This window comes from Penicillium maclennaniae, assembly GCF_028827695.1.
Source record: "Penicillium maclennaniae strain IBT 15551 chromosome Unknown utg000003l:1.0-5670915.0:1.0-5674809.0, whole genome shotgun sequence".
Lineage (NCBI taxonomy): Eukaryota > Fungi > Ascomycota > Eurotiomycetes > Eurotiales > Aspergillaceae > Penicillium > Penicillium maclennaniae.
Window position 1 is genome coordinate 5,620,703 of NW_026623215.1, and position 24,156 is coordinate 5,644,858.

At 39.3% G+C, this 24,156-nt stretch overlaps 4 protein-coding genes across 4 annotated transcripts; 2 read left to right on the forward strand and 2 right to left on the reverse strand.

Moving 5' to 3' along the window:
- Positions 1 to 10,925: 10,925 nt before the first annotated feature.
- N7477_004198 (uncharacterized protein) lies at positions 10,926 to 11,543 on the reverse strand (the record flags this gene model as incomplete). Its single annotated transcript, XM_056965861.1, has 4 exons — positions 10,926 to 11,058; positions 11,113 to 11,218; positions 11,269 to 11,375; positions 11,431 to 11,543. The coding sequence occupies 4 exons, from the start codon at positions 11,541 to 11,543 to the stop codon at positions 10,926 to 10,928; spliced, it is 459 nt and encodes a 152-aa protein (XP_056825814.1).
- Positions 11,544 to 20,146: 8,603 nt separating this feature from the next.
- On the reverse strand, positions 20,147 to 21,894 carry N7477_004199 (MFS general substrate transporter; the record flags this gene model as incomplete). The annotated part of the gene is made up of 5 exons (XM_056965862.1): positions 20,147 to 20,355; positions 20,413 to 21,104; positions 21,157 to 21,413; positions 21,474 to 21,614; positions 21,688 to 21,894. The coding sequence occupies 5 exons, from the start codon at positions 21,892 to 21,894 to the stop codon at positions 20,147 to 20,149; spliced, it is 1,506 nt and encodes a 501-aa protein (XP_056825815.1).
- Positions 21,895 to 22,271: 377 nt separating this feature from the next.
- On the forward strand, positions 22,272 to 23,308 carry N7477_004200 (fumarylacetoacetate hydrolase family protein; the record flags this gene model as incomplete). The annotated part of the gene is made up of 4 exons (XM_056965863.1): positions 22,272 to 22,539; positions 22,589 to 22,725; positions 22,782 to 23,151; positions 23,202 to 23,308. 4 exons carry the CDS (start codon positions 22,272 to 22,274, stop codon positions 23,306 to 23,308), a joined length of 882 nt encoding a protein of 293 aa, XP_056825816.1.
- Positions 23,309 to 23,655: 347 nt separating this feature from the next.
- On the forward strand, positions 23,656 to 24,009 carry N7477_004201 (uncharacterized protein; the record flags this gene model as incomplete). Its single annotated transcript, XM_056965864.1, has 2 exons — positions 23,656 to 23,704; positions 23,840 to 24,009. The coding sequence occupies 2 exons, from the start codon at positions 23,656 to 23,658 to the stop codon at positions 24,007 to 24,009; spliced, it is 219 nt and encodes a 72-aa protein (XP_056825817.1).
- Positions 24,010 to 24,156: the final 147 nt, after the last annotated feature.

Here is a 24,156-nt window from a genome sequence, read left to right on the forward strand (position 1 = left end):
TCTCTTAACTAAATAAATATCTATTTATCCGCGATATATAAGGCCGCGGTATTATATATTATAATATTACGAATTAGATAGTTTTAGGTACTATTAAATAACTAGGCCTAAGACTACGCGTGATCTTAGGATAATTAAACTAAGAAGCCTTCTAAGCGTAGTATAATAACTAAAAGAAGCAAGAGTTATACAGAGTATCTGTGTAGCTAAGTAGTAATATCGCTTATATTACTTTTCTTGCTCCCACTTATCTTACGAACCTAAATATATCTATTTACTCTATTATTACTACGCTTTTTAGTACCGCGTCTATATAGGAGAGGCTCGAGGAAAGTGAGGATAAGGAAGTAATTATCCTATTTAGCGCTATTAACACTATTAAAGGCTATCTTATAAAGCGCTATAGAGACTAAGATATTATTAGAATAAGGAACTCTTAGACTAGCAGATTCTAACTATATATTACTAATACTAATAATAACGATATAATATAAGATAGATAGCCTAAAGAGACTTACATTATATGGCCTTAGTAAGAAGCTACTCCGCTATATAGCTAGATTCCGAGAAGAGTCCGCGGCCCTATTAACCTAGATATTACGTAGCGAAGATCTTAGCTTTCGGATATTATAATATAAAAGATATAGGAAACTGAGATTACCCTTATAATCGGTAAGCTTACTAGGTCTGCTCCGAAGATATACGCTAGAATAGGTAAAGATATTAGTATAAATATTATTAACTAATATATTAATAAAGTACTCTTATAAGTATATACTTAGTCGAACTTTATAGATATCTCTCTCTCGAAGGAAGTAAAAGATAAGATTAACTAAATTATAAGAGATATTACTAAGTATTATTAGGAGATAGATAGTCCTATTAATATAAAAGATCTAGCCGCGAAAGTGAGCTACTAGAATACCTAAATAGCAGATATCTCGCCTATATCTTCTTCCCGTGAATACTTTAGAGACCTCCTATTTATAATAGTTTCCGTTAGCGGATAAGTAGTTAAGGCGTATATCGATACTAGATTATTAGTTAATATTATTCGCAGAGATATCGCCTAATCTATATAGGCGTAGATATAGCTAAAGCCGAGGCTAAAGCTTATTTCTATTAATAGCGATAAGTTCGTAGTTAGTGCTTATATTAAGAATCTACTAATTAATATTAGTAATATTATAACTGAGTCATATATTATAGTTAGGGATAGTTATATAAATAATCTCTTACTTAGTAGGATATAGGCGAAAGACGCACTACTATAAACCTCTAAGAAAAGTAATAAGAGGGTTATCTATATAATATTAAGCTAGGATAGAAGGAAGCGCGTTAGCTTTAAAGCGTATTATCTACGGAATAGGGGATCCTTCTATAAAGTCTAACTTTAGCCTAAAGAATATAAGACTTTTAGTTTAAAAGCCTAACTAAGTATTTAGTAGCCGCCTTAATACCTACCTCTGTCCTAGCGGCTAAGTCTACTAAGACTATTTACTTAATAGCACTATTAAATACTATAAATACGATAATCACTAAAGAAGAAATAATAAAAATATATAGAAAGTAAGAAAATACAAAAATATAGCGATAAGAGAAAAAGAATTATATAGGGAGACAAATTATAGGGTAGATAGTTTTTCGGCCGAAAAGATCTCTCCTTATCTTAGTGCCTTATAGATCTAATATTTAATAGATCTTTATTATCGCTAGAAGACTATAGCCGATATTACCTATTTCGATAAAGTTAAGTACTATATATCCTTTTCGGACTTTATTATACTAGAGCTAAGATTCCCTAAGATAAGACTACCTAATATCCTTTAATTAAGGAACTATATCGCCTATCGCGTATAAGTTAATACCCTTTATAAGAGGAAGGCAGATAAGATATATCTAGTTAATTTATTTAATTCTAATAGGTCGATCCCCGCTAATAACCCTAACTAATAAAGGATATACCTTAAAAAGTACTATATAAAGTATCGCGCCGCTAATACTTCCTTCGAATTCGATAACTTACTATGACCTCGTATAGTAACTATTATAAGAGGGGCTAGGCTTACGCTTAAGAGAGAGGAAACACTACTTATTAGTATAGCTCTTCTCCCTAAAGAGAGATTACTATTATATAAGCTATTATTTAAGAGAGAAGGGGTACTTATATAGTCTTAGGAATATATAAGTTATATTCGTAAAGAAGTTATACCGGCCTAGCGTATTAAGACTATACCCTATAAAGCTTAGTAATATCCTAGCTTTAAGATTCCTTATACTCTCGCGCCTATTATTAATAAGATACTCCGAGAAAGACTATAGAAGGGTATCCTTAAGCTATATAATAGTCTATATAGAAACCTATAATTCCTAGTAAAAAAGAAAGGTATAGGTAAGTATCGATTAATTAATATTACGATATTAATTAATAAGGTTATAAAGCGAGATATAAATATGCCCCCGGATATCGATAAGTTCGCTAAAGAATTTACGGGACTTATATTAGTCTCTTTAGTTAACCTCTATTCTAGATATAATTAGATTACCCTCGTAAAAGAAAATAGGGACCTCACTATTATTTAAACCCCGCTAGGCCTTCTATAATAGACTACTATCCTATAAGGCGTAGCTAATTCAGTATTATAATTCTAAAGGGTAATATTATAGATCTTATATTTAATTTTTAATATTATTATTAGGTTATTTCTGGATAACGTTATAGTTAAAGGGCCGCGGTCCTAATATAACGATAAGTTCGTATTACTAGGAATATATAGGTTTATCCTTGAGTACCTCTAGAATCTTAATAAGACTTTATATCTTCTTAAGCTAGCTAGTACTGCTATCTCGGCGGAAAAATCTTAATTCGCTATATTAGGTATTAAAGTTATTAGCTAGGTCTGCGATATTAATAGGCGCTACGCTACAGAGAGTAAGGTAGCAAAGCTTATTAACTAGCTAACCCTATCGACTAAAGATAAACTACGCTCTTTTATTAGATTAGCTATTTATTTCTGTATTTTAGTGGCCGGGTTTTAGATTATTATAGATAGCCTATATACCTACCTAAGGAAGAATACCTTATTTTAGTAAGAGGCGAAGTAGTAGTCCGCTTTTGATTAGGTTAAAGAAGTACTCTCTATATTCCCTACTATATTATCTATCGACTATAACTTTAAGCCTTTAGTAATTATTATTACGATAGACGTATCTAGAAAGGGTTAGGGCGCCGTCCTAATATAAGAATAAGATAGTGTTAGGAAACCTACGCGATATAAATTAGGTGTATAGATAGAGATATAGTTTACCTACGATACGGGCAAACTAGTATATCGCGCTATACTAATAGTATTAAAGAAGTTCCGATATTAGCTATATAATATCTACTTTATATTAGAAATAGACGCGAAAATATTAGTGTCCTAACTAAATCGCCTTACGGCCGACCTACCTAGTGCACTAGTGACTTAGTGGATAGCATAGATCTAACTCTTTAACTTTGATATTAAGTATATATTAGGGAGGAAAAATAGCGTAGCAGATAGGTTTTTAAGGCGTCCTACTACCGAAAAAAAAAATTAGATAATAATAGCAGAAGGTTAATATTAATAACTTTATTAATACGGAAGTGTCCTACTTACGGGCGAGCTATTTCCTAACGCGTGCCACTATTATAATAGATAAGGACGAGGATAAAGATAAGAATAATAACCCTACCGCTAACGCTATAGTCCTGCCTCTTATAGAGGGTTATTTGACCGAATTATAAGATATCGCGCGGTACCTAATTATACTAAGAAGACCGCCAGAAATATCTCGTAGTTAATTCTATTACTTTAAGAAACGCTATATAAAGTTCGTTTACTAAGACGGCTATCTCTTCTATTAATAGAAGGGAAGAATAGAGATCTTATAATATATTCTTAATAATAAGGAAGACTAACAGAATACACTATATAGCGCATATATAGATTTATCCTATAAAGGTTAAGAAGCCACTTATATATTATTAAAGCACCGATACTATTAGCCACGAATATTTAAAGATATCGCTATATTTATTAGAACCTATATTAAATACTAAGTACGAGACCTAATATAGATATATAAGCCCGCTATTACCCCGAAGAACCTAAGGCTATTTAATAAGTAATTTATTAATATTACCTATATACTAGATAAGGATAGCTTTAAATCTATTATCTAAGGGCGAGAGTCAGTTAGCGGCTAAGTAGAAGTATAAGTCCTCACTAATATAGATTCTAAAGTAATCTAGAGTTTTATCTATAAAGATATTATCTACCGCTATAAGTATTTAAGAGAGATTATTATAGATAATAGACCTAAAAACCGTAATAAGACACTAAAATTCCTTAAAGACCGCGGTATTAAGAAAATTACTATTTTAGTATATTATCCTAGCTTAAATAGCTCGGTTAAGCGTTCTATAAGAATATTAAAGGACGCACTCTCTAAGATAACTAGTAGATATCTAATAGGAGATATTTCTACCTAGATAAACCGATAGAGACCTTATTTCTATACTATATTAATAGTAGACTAAGTAACTATTAATGCTATTACCGGAATTAGCCTATACTATTTCCTATTTAGGGTATATATAGTCTTACCGATTAAACTAAAGATATCTATATAGAGTACACTACTATAGGAGACTATCTAGGATAGACTAAGTCTTATTATAATACGCGTACGATAGATCGAAAGATAAGAGAAGGATATTAAGGAAGCTATCCTACGAATAAATCGCCTTAAGGAGAATAATATAGGATACTTTAACGACTACTATCGCACTTATAATACTCCCCTTAAGAAAGATAACTATATCTTACTATATAATAGTTAAAGGTCTTTAGATATAATATCTATTTAGAAGCTCCGTTTTCGATAGCTTAGACTATATTAGATTAAGTCTATTAAAGGAAATAGATCCTACTCTATTAGGGAACTTAATAGCACTATCCTATACTATATTAGAGATAAGAATACGGATATAATTAATAGCGATAGACTTAAAAGATTCTACCCTCGTAGAATAAGAGATTCTAATAGGATATAGGATATTATATAGACTGGCTACCTTCGGAAGCGAAGACTAGTTAGTCGACTAAGAGTAGTATAATAACTCTTTTATCCTACTATATAAACGATTATTCCACCGATACTATAAGATACTTTTTCGGCCGAAAAGATCCTTCGCCTAAGGTACCAAAATACCTTATACCTTACACTTATTTATATCGCTAAGGGACGGCTCTCCTATTATAACGAGGAGGGGAAGGATACTTATTACTATTAGTTATTATCGATTAAACGCTTATTACTACGATTTTCCTTTGTTTATTACAATTTTATTGCTAGGTTAAAAAGACTATATAGTAAATCCCCTATAAAGTATTAGAATATAAAATACTAAAAGCCCTAAACTTCACTTTAAAAATCTCACTTTGCAAAACCTCTCTTTCTAACCCCCTACTATACCCTCGTATATCTTCGTATATAAATTCTGATCGATATAGATAACGATAACCTCCTAAGAGATATCGAGATATATAGATAGCCTATCAATAGTATTGAGAATGCCCTCTAGCTTCTTCGAAGCTATAAGTAGCTTTAGGCGTACGAGCTCGTATCTTAACTATTCGATAGGCTACTTATAAACTATAGTTATACGGAGCGTGCTATTAATTTACTATACTAATATATTAATAAGGAAGAACTATAGAGAGGCTCGGAAGAGTATAAGGAGTTCCAGAGAAGGTAATCTGAAGGCCAGAGGATATAAGCATAACGCGCCTAGAATAAGCAATATCTTATTATAAATAAGCTAAAAGCTATCGAAGTATAGGGAGAATAGTAAGCGAATACCTTCTTCGGTTACTTAACTACTCGTTCGATAATAGAGCTAGCGAGTAGGTTTATTATTATTGGCCTTAGCTACGATTACGTTCGCCTCTCTATTAATAATAAAGTTCTCTCTCGCTTATTATCGCTAAGTAGAGGTATCCGAAATACTAAAGGAGTTATTTAAGGGGATCTTTTAAAGGCCCTCCTCCGGAAGTATACCTTAGCCCTTAAATAAGAGGATCTTATTTAGTGTAGACTATAAATAGACTAAGATAGGTACTGCTACGAAGTAGGCTTCGGCCAAAATCTACCCACTATTTAACTAGGAGGCTAGACTACTCTTTTAGGATAGTTTATTTCTATTACTATAGTTAAGATAGAGGATAAGATCGATACTAATACTAAAGCGATAGATAACTATAATCCTAAGAGTATTATACCTAATAATATATAGGATATAGCGATATAGCTTAAAGAGTTAGATAAGGAATATACGGCCGACCTAATATCTATTAGCGACTTATTTAGTATAGTCTCTAATCTTTCTATAGCCTAGTTACTTCCTAATAACTACCTATCAGAAAGTAATAAGGAATATAGCCCCTCGTAGGAGAGAAAGGAGACTACTAAATATAGTTATACCGCCTAAAGAGTAGCTATAAATAAGACTTTAGCCCTTCCTACGGACGCTACGAACAGACAAAAGTTAGTAACACTTAGGCGTATTAGAAAGCTATCCCTTCCGGAACTAGATTTAACCTTTACTAAGGATATAATTTATCTGCCTTATACGAAGAGAGTGTTTAAATTATTTAATATATATAGTGTTAGTAAGGACTACGCGGCACTAGCGATACGAATTAATTTTATTTACTAACACACTAAGGACTAAGACACTATAGTAAAGGAGAACCGGATATAGTTTTTATTAGATATTAATAAGTTATAGTCAGATTTCTATCGCTTTAAGTATTAGGCTAATCCTCTTATTATCGCCGACTATCGTAAGGTAACCTAGTTATCCTTTAAAAGCCTTTACTATAGGGTATCTCCTACTCCTAACCCTATAACGCCTATACCTATTATATTAAAGTTATAAATATAAGAGCGAGAGAGTATAGTTATTCCGTAGTTATTTAGCTAGTTAAAGAAGGACTTCGATAGATATTACCTAGGTAGCCTTCTTACTCTTATATATAAGGAGATAGATATATATAACTACTACTATCTACCTTATATAGGTAAGCCTCGCCTTAGGTAGTTAAGGAATATATAGCACGGTATTATTTAATAGCTTATCCGTTAGGATCTAGCGTACTATATATACTATGTTTTCTTCCGGCCAGACTACGCTTACCGACTAATCTCTTTCCTATACTACGCAAAGAGTACTATACCTAAGGAACAGACTTATTTTAGATATATTAATATAAATCTAAATAACCTAGTGCAGACTAGACGAGGCAGCGTAATCCTATAGGGCAGTCTAGTATTAGATAATAAAGATAAATAGAACTATACTAAGATTCTGCCTAGTATATATCGCTATATTTAGAAGTAGTGGGCTCTCGTACGGGATAGGACGAATATTACGGATAGCTTCGTACAGAAGATTAATAATTATCTTTGGACCCTAGAAGATACTAAGCGATATAGTACTAACTAAGTAAAGAAGATCTATATAGCTAATAATATCCGAATTAGTTTGCCTAATATCCCCTATAAGTCGACGGGCCCCGTAACTAAGAGGCGAAGAAGCATTTTGCTATAGTTTATATATATTAGAGATAACCACTTAACTCTAGATACTCTAGAGTCCGGTACGTAGGAAGAAGTGTCTGCGGCACACTGAGACCTTATATAAGCTCTAAGAACTCTATTAGGGCTTATAAGTAGTATATATAGCTATCTATAATATATATTTCCTATGGCGCTATAATTCCGCGGGGAAGGTTTAATCTCTAAATACTTAGTTAGTTATAGCCACTAGACAGACCCTAGTGTATCGGCTAAGTTAGATATCCTCTTCGGACCGGATAAAGTAGTAATAACCGCCTATATTATCTTATAGAGGAGGAAGGCGCAATAAATATACGCCTAATTATTTAGAGATATAATTAAGGCGGAGAAGCTAGTATTCGGGAAAGATTCCTTTTTTTACTATAAGGTATTAGGGCTATATATTAGTCCCCCTAATCCAGAAGTTATACCTCCAGAGGATAATAATAACGAGGAAGAGATATAATATCCGCGGCGATAGGGAATAGATATTCTGGTCCTATCTTTCTTTACTTTTATTAAAGTGGCTTAGGTATTCTAAATTGACTGCGCTTAACCACGGGACAGTTAATTTTATAGGGAGGGGTGGTATATAGTGGGAGAATTAGTGATATAATAAGCCTATGTGTGGCCTCAGGCATAATTTAATATCTGCAGTATATAGTATATCTCCAGACACACTTAGAGGGAGATAAGTTATGTACCTAATTCATTCAGGATTCACCCAATTTCTTCTATCCATAATGTAGCATTAAGATTATCCCGCGCGGCCGCAACAGGGCATCAGTACGGCCTCATCCAGCATCCTCTACACCAGACAGGCAGTGTGTGTGTGTGTTGTCCAGTCTGCATCGCCAGACAGCCATCGAGCCGTTCCCATTTCACTAGGTTATTGTTATAACCACTGTAAGAGCTCAGCAATCGAAACGTGAACCAAAAAGGCTACTATGATTGCCGCTAGGCAATTATGCTCTTACACCGTATTAAGTACGCACGGCTTACGTGACTGACCCAGTCAGCCAACGTAAGCACCCATTAGGCATTAGGCTCTAACAGTTATAATAGGCTTAGTACTACTATATATAATTACTCGATTAGGTCTAGTACGCTATACCTGTTCGCGAATAAAATAATAGATACCTAGATCCTCTAACTATTATATCTAGGAACGATATTTCGATATAATTATAGGTTAGTATATCTAACATACTATATTATAGCGGCTAGTACGCTCGCGGTATATATTAATATTCTCTCGCTTTATATATATTCGCTCAAATAACTAGGTCTCCTTATATAAGGGTAATATCGCGGTTAAAAATACTATCTATACGCTCTACTAATATAATCGACCTAATTATTATAATTATAGGCGAAATATCTTAGACTTATTCAATATTATATAGTATTTATCGATAATAATTCGGTCTAACTATATTAACTTACACTAACGGTTCAAAAATAACTAAAACCTATCCATAAATACTAACTTAGGCGTAATAAATATAATAGCTATACAATTAGGATATTAATAGCTATCTTATTTAATATATAGAATACCGGCGGCCTAATATCGCTATTATAAATCTATATATATAATATAGTTAATAGTAGTATTACTACGGTTCCGATTGTCATTCGTTACCAACGTCTATAAATATATGGTACTCCCGAGAAGCTGATATAGACCTTCCAAGGACTGCCATCGTGTGTAGAGATGACACAGAGCCCATATCATAACGATTTCATTTCGCAGCCCAAGGAGCGTAAACCATCGGCACACAGCTCCAAGTACGCTCTAACACCTAGATACCTAGGTAGTCCCTATGCAAAACCGTCTAACTCTAGTCCCTCCCCGTCTATTGTGACAGAAGATCATTCACAGCCAGATACTCTTAGGCTGCTCCGGTTATCGGAATGGGAGGAGGGAAGAGTATACGACCAGGATCCACCGACCTATATCCACTATCGTATTGAGTGGCGAGTGACAGTCAATAATCGGGAGGTGGCCAAGGACATAAAGGAAGACCCCGTTTTGACCCCGAGTTCCTTCTGGCAGCTGTTCTTGGAGAAAAGGCTACAAAAGGTTCTATGACGAAAGATTGCCCGCCACCGTCGGGTGAGAGCTGATGACACTGCCATTGTCGTCTCAGTGAATTGGAATAGAAGCGCATGAAATAAGGCACAAATCGGTGCACGCGACGGCAAGCTAGTCTTTGAGCGGGTTGAAACAATTTCCGACAGAAGGCCCGGGATATAATTGTATTAGGGACTGCAGGTGATCTGAGGTCTGAGTGGAAAGTGTGGTGTTCTCTGGCCAATCTCCCACAATCCCTACCTCTCTACTGAGAGAACGGGGTTTAACCAGCAACTTTGTGCCTTCTAGGGTGTTTAACGCTGGGATTTTAAGAATAAAATTTTTAATCCACCGCCTGTAGTCGCCCTCGTTCCGCTATTCGGATTTTGATCGCCGCTCAAATTATAAGCTCCGATTAAATAATCTACACACTATGTAGCCCTGGTTATTTAACTTCTTTTTACCCCCTGTGGAGAAGGATCCAGCTTATAGGAATGTATTCTGGAGGGAGTTGCCCTATAAGTTAGGGAAGACCTTGGTCGTACACTGATATAAGAGACTATAAGAGGCAATAAGCATCTAGGGAACCAAGCCTTAAAGCACCGACTGTAATGGGCTTTTGGTCATGCTACGTGGCTAAGTTTACATTTTCAAAGCAAGAAATTATCGGCACTCCATATCGTGGATGACAAAGATGACGATCCTCTACATTAACCATTACATGGCTACCTTGATTACTGTTGTAAATTTGAGGACCATCGAGACGTGTGCTTGCGTCTCAGCTCCATTTCACAAAAGAATCTCTCCTTGATTCTCTGCCTTGGATCGTGTTAATATGACTCTGTCAAAACTATCTGTCGGTGAATATTATACCTGATAGAATTGGTGGAACTGGAAAATACGTTCCTGGAATTGATTTGAAGCGGGTTTTCCCGGCTCAAGCCGCAGGCAATATCCGCAATAGGTAATCTCACCCCGGTTCATGACCCAATGATAGATGAAGATGGTTTACACCAATTACTGAGGTGGCGCCTAGTAGCAAGTCTATCAGACGAGAATGATTTGAATAATAACAGCGTTTTCACAACTAGTAACTAACGAACCACTTATCCTAAGGGATTTTTTCCTTAGCAGTACGTTGAGCCTGCCAGCATGATCCCCTGTACCCTATCGTTGTCTGCGGATACTCAATCAGCCGTACTTAAACAGGAGTTCTGATGAAAACCTGGCAGTTCTTCTGGGCTGATTTACTCCATTGCACTACAAGTGTTCCGTTGGAAGTACCTTCCTTATTGAAAGCCAAGCACTGATCTGGCTGATCAACACTCTCAAGGCTATTAGAAAAGATTAGTATCGTAAGTTCTAACACTTATATAAAATACACTCACTAGTAAGCACCGCTCCCGTTGTTGGTAGGAATAATCTTCCATCTAGCAAGTTTACTCTTCGCCCCAATAAGATTACCCACAATCTGGCCGCCTAGTTTTCCGTCCGCTTCTCAATGTTAGACACCACACACTAATAGTAGGTTTATTCTTCCGTACCTGAAGTACACATGTAGAGACCAGAGCCATAGTTCAAGACAAAATATTCGTCATTGCCTGCAGCAGCAATAACCCATTTCAGATGATCACCGCCGGATGACTTGTCCCTAAAGCATTCCGAGTATTATGTCTTCCTGTGATTTCTAGAGACAAGAGTCTTACCATCCCATTACCCGAGATCCGCTTGTAGAACTTTCGCCCTCAATGGCAGCCGCAAGGTTCGGGGCATGAGCAGCTAACAGCTGGTAGAGTCCGGGTCCGGTGTAGTCAGACATTTTTGTTGGTTAATACAAGTCTTTAAGTGAACAATGAAGGATGAGCTAAAGAAAAGAAGAACACAAGGATCGGGGGGCTATTTATAATTTGCGCGCCCAAGAGAACGGCCACCAGACTTACTACTATTTCTGCAGTGTAACATTGGACCTGCACATGAAAGAATAACATGTGATGTGTCTACAGAGGACAGAAATATTGGAAAGCTGACTGCATATTAAGTACTTCTTGGAGAAGTACAAATACCAAACCAGTGTAGGATTAGGAAATGCCCCACACAAAGTTATAGAAAGACCAGCAACATCATCCTATGGACTAGAGAGTAGGTGCAGATACGGGACGATTCTTCTCAAGTAATATTAATGTTCAATCAGTCGATGATTTCACGCCTAACTACATTAAGTGCCTGGGATTCCAGGATATCCCCCCAACAAGCTGCAGAAGAACTAATGGTACGATCACATAGGCTACAGTGTCTAGAGTAAATTAGAGTGTGACCAATAGCCAGTCAGCTAGGAAGCAGTATTAGCCATATTTAGCAAACCCCTCTAATTTAGTCATCCTTAGCCACGAGGTTTTCAGGGACAGAGCCATCGCCCACCTCTAGAATGTGACGCATGAATGTCTTGTGGCCTGAGAGAGGCCTGAGGGGGAACGTGATCTGGAAGGAGCCGTGGGTCTAACCCGATTCGGGATAGAAGTGGGTTTGTTTCGTAGATGCTCGTTTCCCTCTTTCTCTCTTCTTCTTCTTCTCCAATTTAGTTGCTTCTGTTAATGATACACGAATTCTTCTTCGTCTTGGTCGGTAACATAGAAGCGACCTTTTCCGTTAGGGATCTTCTGTCAGAGGTCTCCTACTTTGGATGAAATACGGCTACATGAAGTCGTAGGACATGACTATGCAGGATTGGGTATCGTACACCGCCGAATGCACGTCGATTCCGTAATAATTTTTGGGCTAAAGTACCCTATATGCGAGACACACACGGGCGAATGACATACCCCATAACACCATATCAAATGCGGTAAATCACAGCTTCATTATCTCAACATCTATGTCTGATTTTTACTTTTAAAAAGTGGCAGGAAACTTCTTGAATCAACTGTTTCTTAACCCTTTAATGACCGAATGTCCACGAACTGCCTACCACACCGCCCTCTTTTTTTCCCGACGGTATAAGCCGCTTGCGGCTAATGAAAAGATTTTCGGAAGCATACCTAGTAATACCGTAGTATTTTTAACTCGATCGACAAGGCAAATATAATATTTAGTTCATATCACACAAAGACTGTGCTCCACCGGTCTCCCATCTCATGAAAAAGGAATATATATACGGTAAGGGGGTACCTAGTTAAGGAAGGGCACGTGACTCTGCTACTAGGATCTAACCCGCCTCTGTTATCAAATTGAACCAGTTATCTGTGCGCTGTCCCTAATGTTAGCAGTGACCCCGCTGTAGATCTTCCGGTAGATCGTGAGCCGCTATTGCTAGTGCGGTCGCTTCACAGCATCTAGATCCTTTGAAATACCTTAAAGCATATTACATTGCAAGTGCGGGACTTGACACGTCACCGATGACTAAGATTCGTAAGATTCTAGAAACTAATGCCTAAAGCGATGGTTGAACAGCTCTCGTGCAGCTACTCTGATAAATTCAAAATTGCCGATCCAAATATAGCAGTGAGATAACTATGTCCTCCTCTATGTGTCTAAAGCCTAAGCTTCTCATTAACAATATTCTGGGAGCTTAAGAAATTGATTTCCTCTTAGGCAATGACCTAGCTTGTTAGGCAGCTCTTGATTACCGCTCCTTTATGCAAGACTATACACCACCATGCATAGGCCTCCCTATTCCACTACCTTGCAGCTTATAAACTGAACTGTGGCTAGCTCGAGTTTGGAAAGTGACATCTAATAAACTTAATGCAGTAACACTGCATAGTCACAGCAGCATATGATACTATTTGAAAAAACAATGCACTTCGAGTCTATCCCTTGGGGGTAAGTGGGATGTATACATCCCAGTAGGTTAGGGTTTTGTTAACTATGGGAGCCCATTTCCAGATACCAGTAGAAACGCTAGTCCAGATACCAGTAGGCTTTTTTGATTGGATCCCTATCAAAGTTACATTGATTTTAAACAAGCATGTCCCACATGTTGCCAAATTTTAAAATCTATCACCCAATTTCCAAGGGTTGTTACAGGGATCCGAAAATGGGTCAATTAATTTGATGGGGTGCGACCGGGCGATATTTAGGGTTTCATCACGCACCATCACATACCAGTACCATTTTTACTATACCCTGCTCATCCCTCTGCCGAGTGAGCGGGGCTACACAGCTCCTGGCTACTTGACTTTTTTTGGAGACCATTGAAAACTGCAGGCTCCTATCGGTACGATGCTCAAGGGTTTCAGCTACAGAGCAGGCTACCTTTGCCTAGTATGTAGTCGCCCCTACGAACACGCTTATAGTACCATGGAAAAAAAGTGGCTTAAAGTGGCTTGGTTGAACTTTAGCCTAGAGTCCAATCGCAAATAACGATGAGATTCTGCCTGTGCTCCACCGGTTTCTCATCTCATGAAAAAGGAACATGCGTGCGCCAAATGGTTCCCAACTAAGCCATGCGACTGCTTGCCTAGAATCTACCCCGCATATATCACAGGGTCAGTTTTCTATGAGCTGTCTCTAATGTTGGCAGTGACCCCGCTGTAATTCTGCCGGTAGATCGCGGAGTTGCTATTACTAGCGCCGTGGCCTCAAAGTAGCTAGACCCTTTTAAGTATTTCACTGCACAATACATTAAAAGCGGGACTTGACACATCACCAATGAGTAGGGTTCCAGGAACTAATGTCTAAAACGATGGTTGAACAGCCCTGGTGCAGCTGCTCTAATAAATTCAAATATGGCAGCGAGATAGTTATGTCATTCTATATGTGTCTAAGGCCAAAAATTCTCTTGAACTATATTCTGGGGACTTAAGTAATTGATCCCTCTTAGACTTTGAACAACTTTATTACACAGCTCTTTTGATTACCCCTCCTTCTCGCATTACTATGCACGACCACGCATACATAGGCATTCCAACTGAATTGTGGCTAGTTCAAAATTGGAAAAGGATATATCTCATAAACTTAATGCAGTAACTATGCATAGTCACGCAGAAATACAGGAGATTGAGCCAAGTAAGTTTGGCTAATACTATTTGTAATGATAGTGCCCCTCAAGTCTGACTGCTTCTTATATAAATGGGAGGTTACTATTCTATTTGTAACCACAATTGCTCTACTATCCAGGGTTTATTATTATCAAGTCACCATGAATTACCTTACTGTTATTGTTCTGACATTTCTTGTGTCTACGGCCTTCGCCGCCACTGGCCCTGGTCTCCCCCCCGATGAAAGCTTCTGTCCCTCGTGCGTCGGTGGGTAGCATTCACACTTGTCTTCTTGGTATACACGACGCAAGATCTACTGACCTAATACTATAGGTACCCGGTATACCGACACAAGAACGGGCCAATCGGGCTGCTGTCCTCTCGGTACTGTCTATCAACCCGCCGCCTGCGTCCCTGGAACTCCCACTACCACCAATCCAACTTGTCCAGCCGATGACGGAAAGCTCTACGTTAATAGTGGCATCACGTACAAAATTTACTGCGACGTCACAACGAACCTCGGGCCAGATGGCACGTTGTTTCCCCTTCTATATAAGTACCTAATTGCTAATATCCTCCTCAGTTGGTTTCGCCTATGTGGCTGACGCCAAGGCATGTGCGGACCTATGCGCCTCCAGACCAGCATGTGGAGATGCAACATATCGCTCATCTGATAAAGGGTGCTTCATGTCGGTATGCTTATTGTTCCTTATCAAACTGGAAAAGCGATCTGTTGACTAATATGTGGCACAGTCAAATATCCTTGGGCCGGATTATCAAGGTACACCTTTGGCTGGAGCCATTGTAATTGCCAAGCAGTGACATGAACATATTCTTTTGACCTCAACGTCAAACATCGCTTAAAGAAGCATGGCCCGACCCGGCTTCCGCCTAAGGGTGGCTGAATGAAGCAACATGTTTACCTAACCCTTTTTTTTATTGGTCCGGCTATTTGTCAGGATAAGGGCATATACTTCTGCTGCAAGCTCAATGAGACTATGATTTTAAGCATGCATAATGACATCACCATTGCATCGTAGGGGTCTGCCTCTGAGTGGATTGTACCAAATTGTTGATGGGTCATGATTTCATACTGAGCCACGAATGCCCTGGTAGAGTTGTCTTATATGCTCCGAGAAAAGCTGTCATTGTCCCCAGTGTTTAACGTTCACGCTTGGTCGCCCGCTTGATAGGCTGCTGCATGTTGGTTGGACGTGGTTGTCACTGCCAAATTCTAAGGCAAATTACGGTATTATAACGATGACTCATCCATTGTTATCAGGGAATGCAGTACAGTCTAACAGGAATTACTGGGGAATGGCTAATGTTAGACTAGCGTGTTTCAAGCTAGGGTTTGGGAGTGAAGGTCTAAGAGTGAAGTGGTAAATCTGATTTCGAATACTACTGTAATGCTAAGCATTACTCTGCCCTTTCAAGCCCGACTCAGCACCAAACCACGACGCTAGCAAAAATGTTTTTGTCTTGCCCCCTGTCTTGCTATTCTTGTAGAGGAAATAATCGACTTTCTCGGATCTACCGTGTCGATCAAGGGACTTTGATTAATTCACTTCGCCGGAGACTTGGTGGACCGTGCTGTACTGGAGATAACCGCGGTTACTGCCGAGGTTGCGTTTGATCTGGTTGTCTACACTGGCTATGTTCGTATAGCCTAGTATGCTGAGATGACCAATGGGGTCAAGCGGAATCAATATGATCATGACAGCACGACCAGATAAACGATCTAGTGCATAGTTGCGAGCGTCGCCGACCAGGCCACCCTCTCCTGTCTCGGTGGTGGCGGGTTCCTTGATTGGCCATGTGAAAATTGGTGCTCTGAAACAGATCTCAATCAGTATTTTTTTTCTGGAGACCGCTACTACAGTACTTCCGGAAATCGGTGTCGCCACTTACATTTTTAATTCGTTTCCCAACGGGTTCCAGCTGGCGGGGACCCAGAAAAAGTTGATGGGGACCCAGAAAATTATGACTAATCCTAGGTCCCGGTCAGTGTCTATATATGATTTATATAGACTTATCCTAGAATATATATATTATTATCTAAGGGTTTAACTAAGGTAAACCCCTATATCTCTAAACCGCACTATATATCTTTATACCTTTATACTATACACATAAGAAAATATTTTAAATATTAGCAGAATTAATTATTTTATTAGATTCTAATTAATTTGTCTTACTAAATATAAATTGCGTATAAAGAAAGCGGAAGTCTAAATTCATTATCTAAAATATTAATAAATAAGTGAGAAATATATTATTATTAGTTTTACTTCTATTCTTCTTTCTCTCTTCCCTACCCTCTATCCTCTCTATTTATAATAAAAATATATATTCACTTTTATTTTTAACGCGTCTTTATATATTTTTATTATATATTAATAGTCTTAAGTATATTATTATAGTAAATCTTATTAATTATCCTAGTTTAGGCCCTAATAAGGCTATATTTATTAATAGTTTAGTATTAAACGTCACTAATCCTAACCTAGATATAGATTATATATATAGTATATAGCTATAAAATATATATTAAACATATATTAACTATATCTAGGACTAATCCCTAATATAACCCTAGCTAGAAGCTAGTTATCTATTAGTTAGTTATTAAGATTAGAGCTTATAAGTATAATATTAAGGCGGAAGATATCTTAGGAGATCCGCCCTTTATTATAGCTATAGTTCTTAATAAGGAGAATATTAGCGTATAAATCTATAATTTTCTATATATATTAAGTATATACTAACCTAATATAGCTATAATATTATAGTGAATCCCCTAGCTTAGATATATAGAATAGTTCTTCCTAATAGGCCTTTAATATATCGCTATATCCGCTAAGAGTATACTAAAGCTAATAAATATATATAGACTTTATATAGTAAAAATATACTAACTATATAGCTATAATATAGCTATTATACCTGTCAGCATATTCAAGGACTGTCAGCATTACCTTTGTCAGCATTATCAAGGACTGTCAGCATTATCAAGGACTGTCAGCATTATCAAGGACTGTCAGCATTATCAAGGACTGTCAGCATTACCTTTAGTCATCCAAGAAGACTATGATCTTTATAATTGGTCAGGTAAATACGAAAAGCCACCTAATTATAATAGGTCTATTAAAAGGTGTTCTATGGATAGACTATGAATGATGCCTTGATATAGGTCTAGACTATTGATGATACCTTGACATAGGTCTAGACTATTAATGATGCCTTGACAATAGGTCTAGACAATTAATGATGCCTTGACAATAGGTCTAGACTAAAAATGATGCCTAGACTATAATTGATTTCAAAGCAAGACAGGCCTAGACTTAAAACAATGCAAGTCTAATATAGGCCTAGAATATTGTTGATTGGATATAAATATGTCCGCAATTCTCTACAAGAAAAATATAATTTCTTCTTCAATCATCATATCATACCCTGAGGTTTCCTATTAAGAAAATATTCTTTTATTTATCGAAGGATAAAAGACTTGATCTCCCATTTGATCTCCCACCGGATCTCCCACAATACCTAATTGTCGCTCTAAGACCCTAGCAGAAATAATTATAGGCTAAAGAGCTATTAAGTATTAGATCCTCGAGTATAGTTAGTAAAATACTAACTATATACTTAAGCTTAGCCGCGGCCCTAATAATAGCCTAGTTAGATTCTAATATAATATACTAAAGCGTATTACGTAAGTTATTATTTACTTATACTTAATATATATTAATAATATATATAGGGTATCTAATCTAGAGTTCGCCGCTACTTATAGTAGCTATTTCTACTATTTTAAATCGCTACTGACCCTAGGCTTTAGTCACTATTAATATCGCGTAAGTTTATACCTTCTATATGTCAGCATATTCAAGGACTGTCAGCATTACCTTTGTTAGCATATTCAAGGACTGTCAGCATTACCTTTAGTCATTCAAGAAGACTATGATCTTTATAATTGGTTAGGTAAATACGAAAAGCCACCTAATTATAATTGGTCTATTAAAAGGTGTTCCATGGATAGACTATGAATGATGCCTTGATATAGTTCTAGACTATTGATGATGCCTTGACATAGGTCTAGACTATTAATGATGCCTTGACATAAGTCTAGACTATTAATGATGCCTTAATAATAGGTCTAGACTAAACATGATGCCTAGACTATAATTGATTAGATATAAATATGTCCGCAATTCTGTAGAAGAAAAAATTAATTCTTCTTCAATCATCATATCATACCATGAGGTTTCCTATTAAGGAAATATCCTTTTATTCATCGAAGGATAAAAGACTTAATCTCCTATTGAATCTCCCACTGGATCTCCCATATACCCTTATTTAGACTATTAGCGAAAAATAGATATATAACTTTACTTAGCGCTATCTAGAGCTTAAAGCTCGCTTTTCTTAATAATATAATTATTAGCGGACAGAATAAGAGGATCTAAAGATTATTTATATATAGTTTAATCTTATATAAGCTATAATAGTTAATTAAGCGTATTTTACCTATATATACCCGCGAATATTAACGAGCTTTTAAAGTAAGTATCCTTAATTAAAGTTTTCTTAAAGCGACGCTTAAAAAGTCCGCTATCGCCTTCATAAACCGCGTTAAACTAGCTTATTAAAGGCTATTAAATTATAATATAAAATAGTATCCTTCTAAAGTAAGAAAATAAGTAGCTATATACTATAAACGCTATATAAAAGTAAAAGCGTAATTATAAGAATAGATAGATAGCCTACGATAACTGTCTATCCGTACGAGAAGTATTAGAGCTCGAGGAAGCTTATAAGAAGCCCTCGCGGGTAATACTAGCTCCACTAAGCCTATTACCGCGGGATATATAAGTACCGAAGAAATAGCGTCCACCCTAATACACCTATTGCGACAGATCGGACATAAAAGGAATATATATAAAGCTAGAGATCAATTAATATAAAAGGCGTTCTGGTTGATAAAAGTGTTAAGATATAGAGAAAAAGTGGGCGGGTGCGTCACTCGCTTACATGCGTCACTCGCTTACCGACCACGTTTGCCAGAATCAGGGGTAATACAATGACAGAGCTTTAGACATCGTTGATTGGTTGCATACAAGACATTCCGACCTCTCAACAGTTTGGCCAACTGCCTGGGCGGAAGCGCAATAGTAGGTGGTGGCGACATCAAAGGCACTTTTCAGAGGATATGGCGTCTGAACATATATATCGAGTAGATGGGCGCCTGATACATACAAATGGATTCGGAGGCACGTACGTGATTACACCGCGGTGTAGGGGTGGTTAAGCAACGAGTGATGTGGGCTGGGCGGATCCGGTACTGCTGCACATTGTTGTCGTCGACGGCAGAGGTAGAGGTTAAAGCATTCGTTCATAATGCATGGTACATAGAGACAAGAGCCAAGTATATTTCACTCCACTTTTACAGATGTTTATATTTCCACTGCATCCATATCAGGGACACACAACTAACCACCACCAAGCCGACCAGCAAACCTGCCGACCCTGAGAATCCCAGCGTCTCGAACATGGACGGGAACCAGAAAGGTCCAATAAAACACCATGTCTGGCGGATCAATCCTAATAGGACTGATGTCAAAGCAGCATGTTCAGGTTCAAATTCCATAATATCTACAATGGAATGGGTTAGCGTTGCAACAGTCAATCTTAAAGGGATAGACAACATACAATTAATCAAAAAGTTGGACACCACCTGATTGCCGAACCCCGCAATTCCAACACCCACAATCGGGGTCACATTATAATGCATCGGAGCTGTATGATCAAGTTGGATGCAAAACACCACCAAGCCGACCACCATGCACACAAACCCCACATAGCTGAGAGAAATATACCATGAAAGCCTGACATGCGAGTCATTGGGTTTCGCAGCGCGAGCCCTCAGCAGTTTGTGCAATATGGCATTGGCCATTTCTCCCGTCACGGTGCCGACGATGATGCCCAAAAACTGCAGCCCTATCTGTTCGGAATTGAATCCGAACCGGGGTCCAAAGAGCTGTGGAATCTCCACGGTCAACAGGGCTGCGGACAGGCAGAAGATCATGCTGTGCGAGCAGATTGGCAGAGCAATGCGAATGTGTTTTGCCCTCAAGAAGGGGTGGTACATCTCTTTCGCCGTAAAGGGGGTCGGATCAATCCGGCGGAAGGTCAAGTATTGCCGCACACCTGTTTTGCCGGTTTTGCTGTGCTCGATCGGCCCTGGAGCAATGTATCGCGTCTCAGGGCTGAAAAAGAAGTACAGGAAAAATTGGACCCCACTGATGATGGCGAACGTCCAATAGATCCATTCCCAACCGGCTCTCTGGGCGACGAACCCCATGATGAATGGACCGACTGGTGGCCCAAGTGTCACAAGGACTCTGTAGTTGTGCTTAGCCTCAGCCTTCTAAATATACCAGCATGTATGCGTACGTCCAAATTCCTAGCTTATATCCCCGTTCTTGCTCCCGGTACATCTCGACCACGACTGGGGGCCCCAGTGCAATAGGGGCGGCAAGGAACAATGACCCGATGATACGACAGATCAGCATTGCTGCATAGCTGTTGCTCTCGGCACAGCCAATGTTACACACCGCAGTGCAGAGAGTAGAGATCAACCAGACCGGGCGACGACCGAATCGTCTGGAGAGCGGAAGCAGAACGAAGGGTGCAATACCAGTGCAAAGGATCTTCCATGCATATCGTCAGCAGGCCAACTTCATCACGAAAGGAGCTTTTGGAGGATTTACGTGGATTGACGTGAAGTAGCTAACGTCCTGAATAGATACTCCAAATTTCTCGGCAAAGGTTGCGTAGACAGGAATGATTCCTGCTCCGATGAAATTGGTCATCATGGCATGAAATGATATAAGGATCAGGTTGATGTCTTTCTGTCATGGCGATTTAGCAGGGCTCTATCGAAACTGGGCAATGCAAGTGGAAGTGCTTCACACAGCAACTTACTTTCCATTCGGGCGAGTTGAGTGGATTATTGGGGTCGACTGTCGACGGTATGTTGGAGAGGCCTCCTTCCACATCTTCGCGGCTGGTCTTCCCGAATGGTGATACATCTTCAATGTGGTCACTCTCTTCGTCTGGCTTGGGTGAGTCGTAGTGAGACTGTTCCCCGTGGAGGCCCCCATCCTGAGGTAATGTGGCGATAGTGGTCATACTGTCAGGCAATGCCGACTAATTAGACCATGCATGTTCAAGACAGGAGGATCAGCTTCTATAACATGCAGGAGAACCGATCCACCCCGTGGGGAAAGATCCGGGGTTACTCGCAGGGTCCGAGCCCGGGCGGAGCGACTAGATAGGCCGCTGCCGCTGCCGCTGCCGCTGCCGGGAATTCTCCACAACAATTCGGGCCGATCGCTCAGCAGATTAACCGCTCCTCCCGACTTTCGTTCGAGGCTAGATTGATTAACCCGCTAAAAGTGTAAGTATCATATAAAGTAGATACGTACCTGCCTGTAGCAGGGTGTCTAAGCTTCTACTACCTTGTCTGTTCATCGGGTTTAGCTATTGTATGTTTGAAAAAACCAAAAATGAAGGTCTGCTGGGAACGACTCATTCGCTTTCTTGCTACTGACGGCCGTGTTCTCTATGGAGAGCCTATTCTCCCATTCCTAGAATTTGATCTGGCAGATACAACGGCAGAGACCAAACTCCAGGCCAAACTCATCTCGGGAGATATCTACGATGAGGCCTCCCAGGTGACCAGTGAAATTGTCACTGTCAAGCAGCTGCTGGGACCACTGGCCAGAGAAGATGTTCCCATCTTACGTTGCGTTGGATTGAACTACCTCACTCACAGTAAGCCGGATCTCCCTACAAGTGCTCAAAAATGCTGAAATGAATGCAGTCCGCGAGACGGGCCGCACGCCCCCACCGACTCCCTCTATCTTCTTCAAGCCAAATACTACCCTTTCTGATCATGGGTGCGACGTGGTAATTCCCAAGATTGCGCAAGACGAACAAGCTGACTACGAAGGTGAGCTGGTAAGTGGCTGAGACAAGACAAACCAGTCCGATCATTTGCGCTGACTCCCCGACAGTGCCTGATTGTCGGAAAAGATGCCAAGAATGTCAGTGAAGAGGAGGCCTTGAACTACGTTGCCGCATATACCGTTGGCAATGACATTTCGTCGCGTAAACTGCAGATCGACCGGGCCATTGCCGGACCCGTCCCTCAATGGGGTTTCTCCAAGGGGTTTGACACGTTTGCGCCGATGGGTCCGTGTCTGCTGCGGGCAGATGTGATTGGAGACCCGTCACGACTGCGACTCCAGACGTTGATCGACGGAGAGCTACGACAAGATGTGCTGGTCTCCGATCTTGTCTTCGGCTGCGCGGCGCTAGTGTCTTACTTGTCCACCGGAACGACACTGCAGAAGGGCAGCGTGATTATGACGGGGACTCCAGGAGGTGAGCTATCTTTTACCTTTCCCACACGTCCTCATTTCTAACGACAAGAGGTGTCGGGAATGGTATGAAGCCTCCCCGATTTTTGCAGCCTGGTACTCGGATGGAAGTCAAGGTGACAGATATTGGAACGCTAAGGAATGGAGTCAAGTTTGAGTGACAGCTGTAGGACAAGTAGCTTCTATTTTGATCGAAATTAGATCACGATTCAAATTTGCCGAACTTGTTTGTTTGGCCTTTTAGTAGAGGCATTGAGGGGTGGATACTGTAGACACTTGCCGGGGAAATGTCGGGTTACAGACCCGGTCTCTCCCGGCGGAAAAGCACGGTTCTCCAGGGTACCCCGGGTTTCCTCCCACATATTTCTTCTACCTTCCCCCTTTGCATTAATGTTACAGTAGACATGAAAAGAAGCAAACGTTACTGTATCAGCCATATCAATGTCTCCCCATACACTGTCACTGGTGCACAATCTCCTAGACCGTCAGGATATTAGGCCACATCAAGATGGGCCGCCTGATCCGTCCAAATGGCAGGTATGCTGCCACTGCAAGAGGTAAGCCGGTGTCCATCTATTCCCATTATGGAATATTAGCTGATAGAGCCTCACTAGGCTGAAACGAAAATGTGTGCCCTCACTACTGAGACTAAATGCCTATATGGTTATTGACCACCTGTGCACAGGTGACAGAGTACAACCCAGTTGCTCCCGCTGCACCTCACTTGGCCTGGTGTGCCAGTATGGTCGAGCGCGAAAGCGACCAGGCCCTGCAAAAGGCGCTGTTACCTCAAGAACTAAGGTTCTCCTCAGTAGAATCGGTACACTATACCTCCTTCCGGCTTCTTGTTCTTGAACACTGATACACTAGCACGTAAACTTAGACGAGCTAGAAGATATGGTCAAAGGCCTTTCAAGTCAACAACAGGCCTTCTCAAGTCCATTGGCTACCGCTCCATCCGATTTAGCCGATCTAGATGTGCTATGCGCACCTGAAGCCGAGAATCATC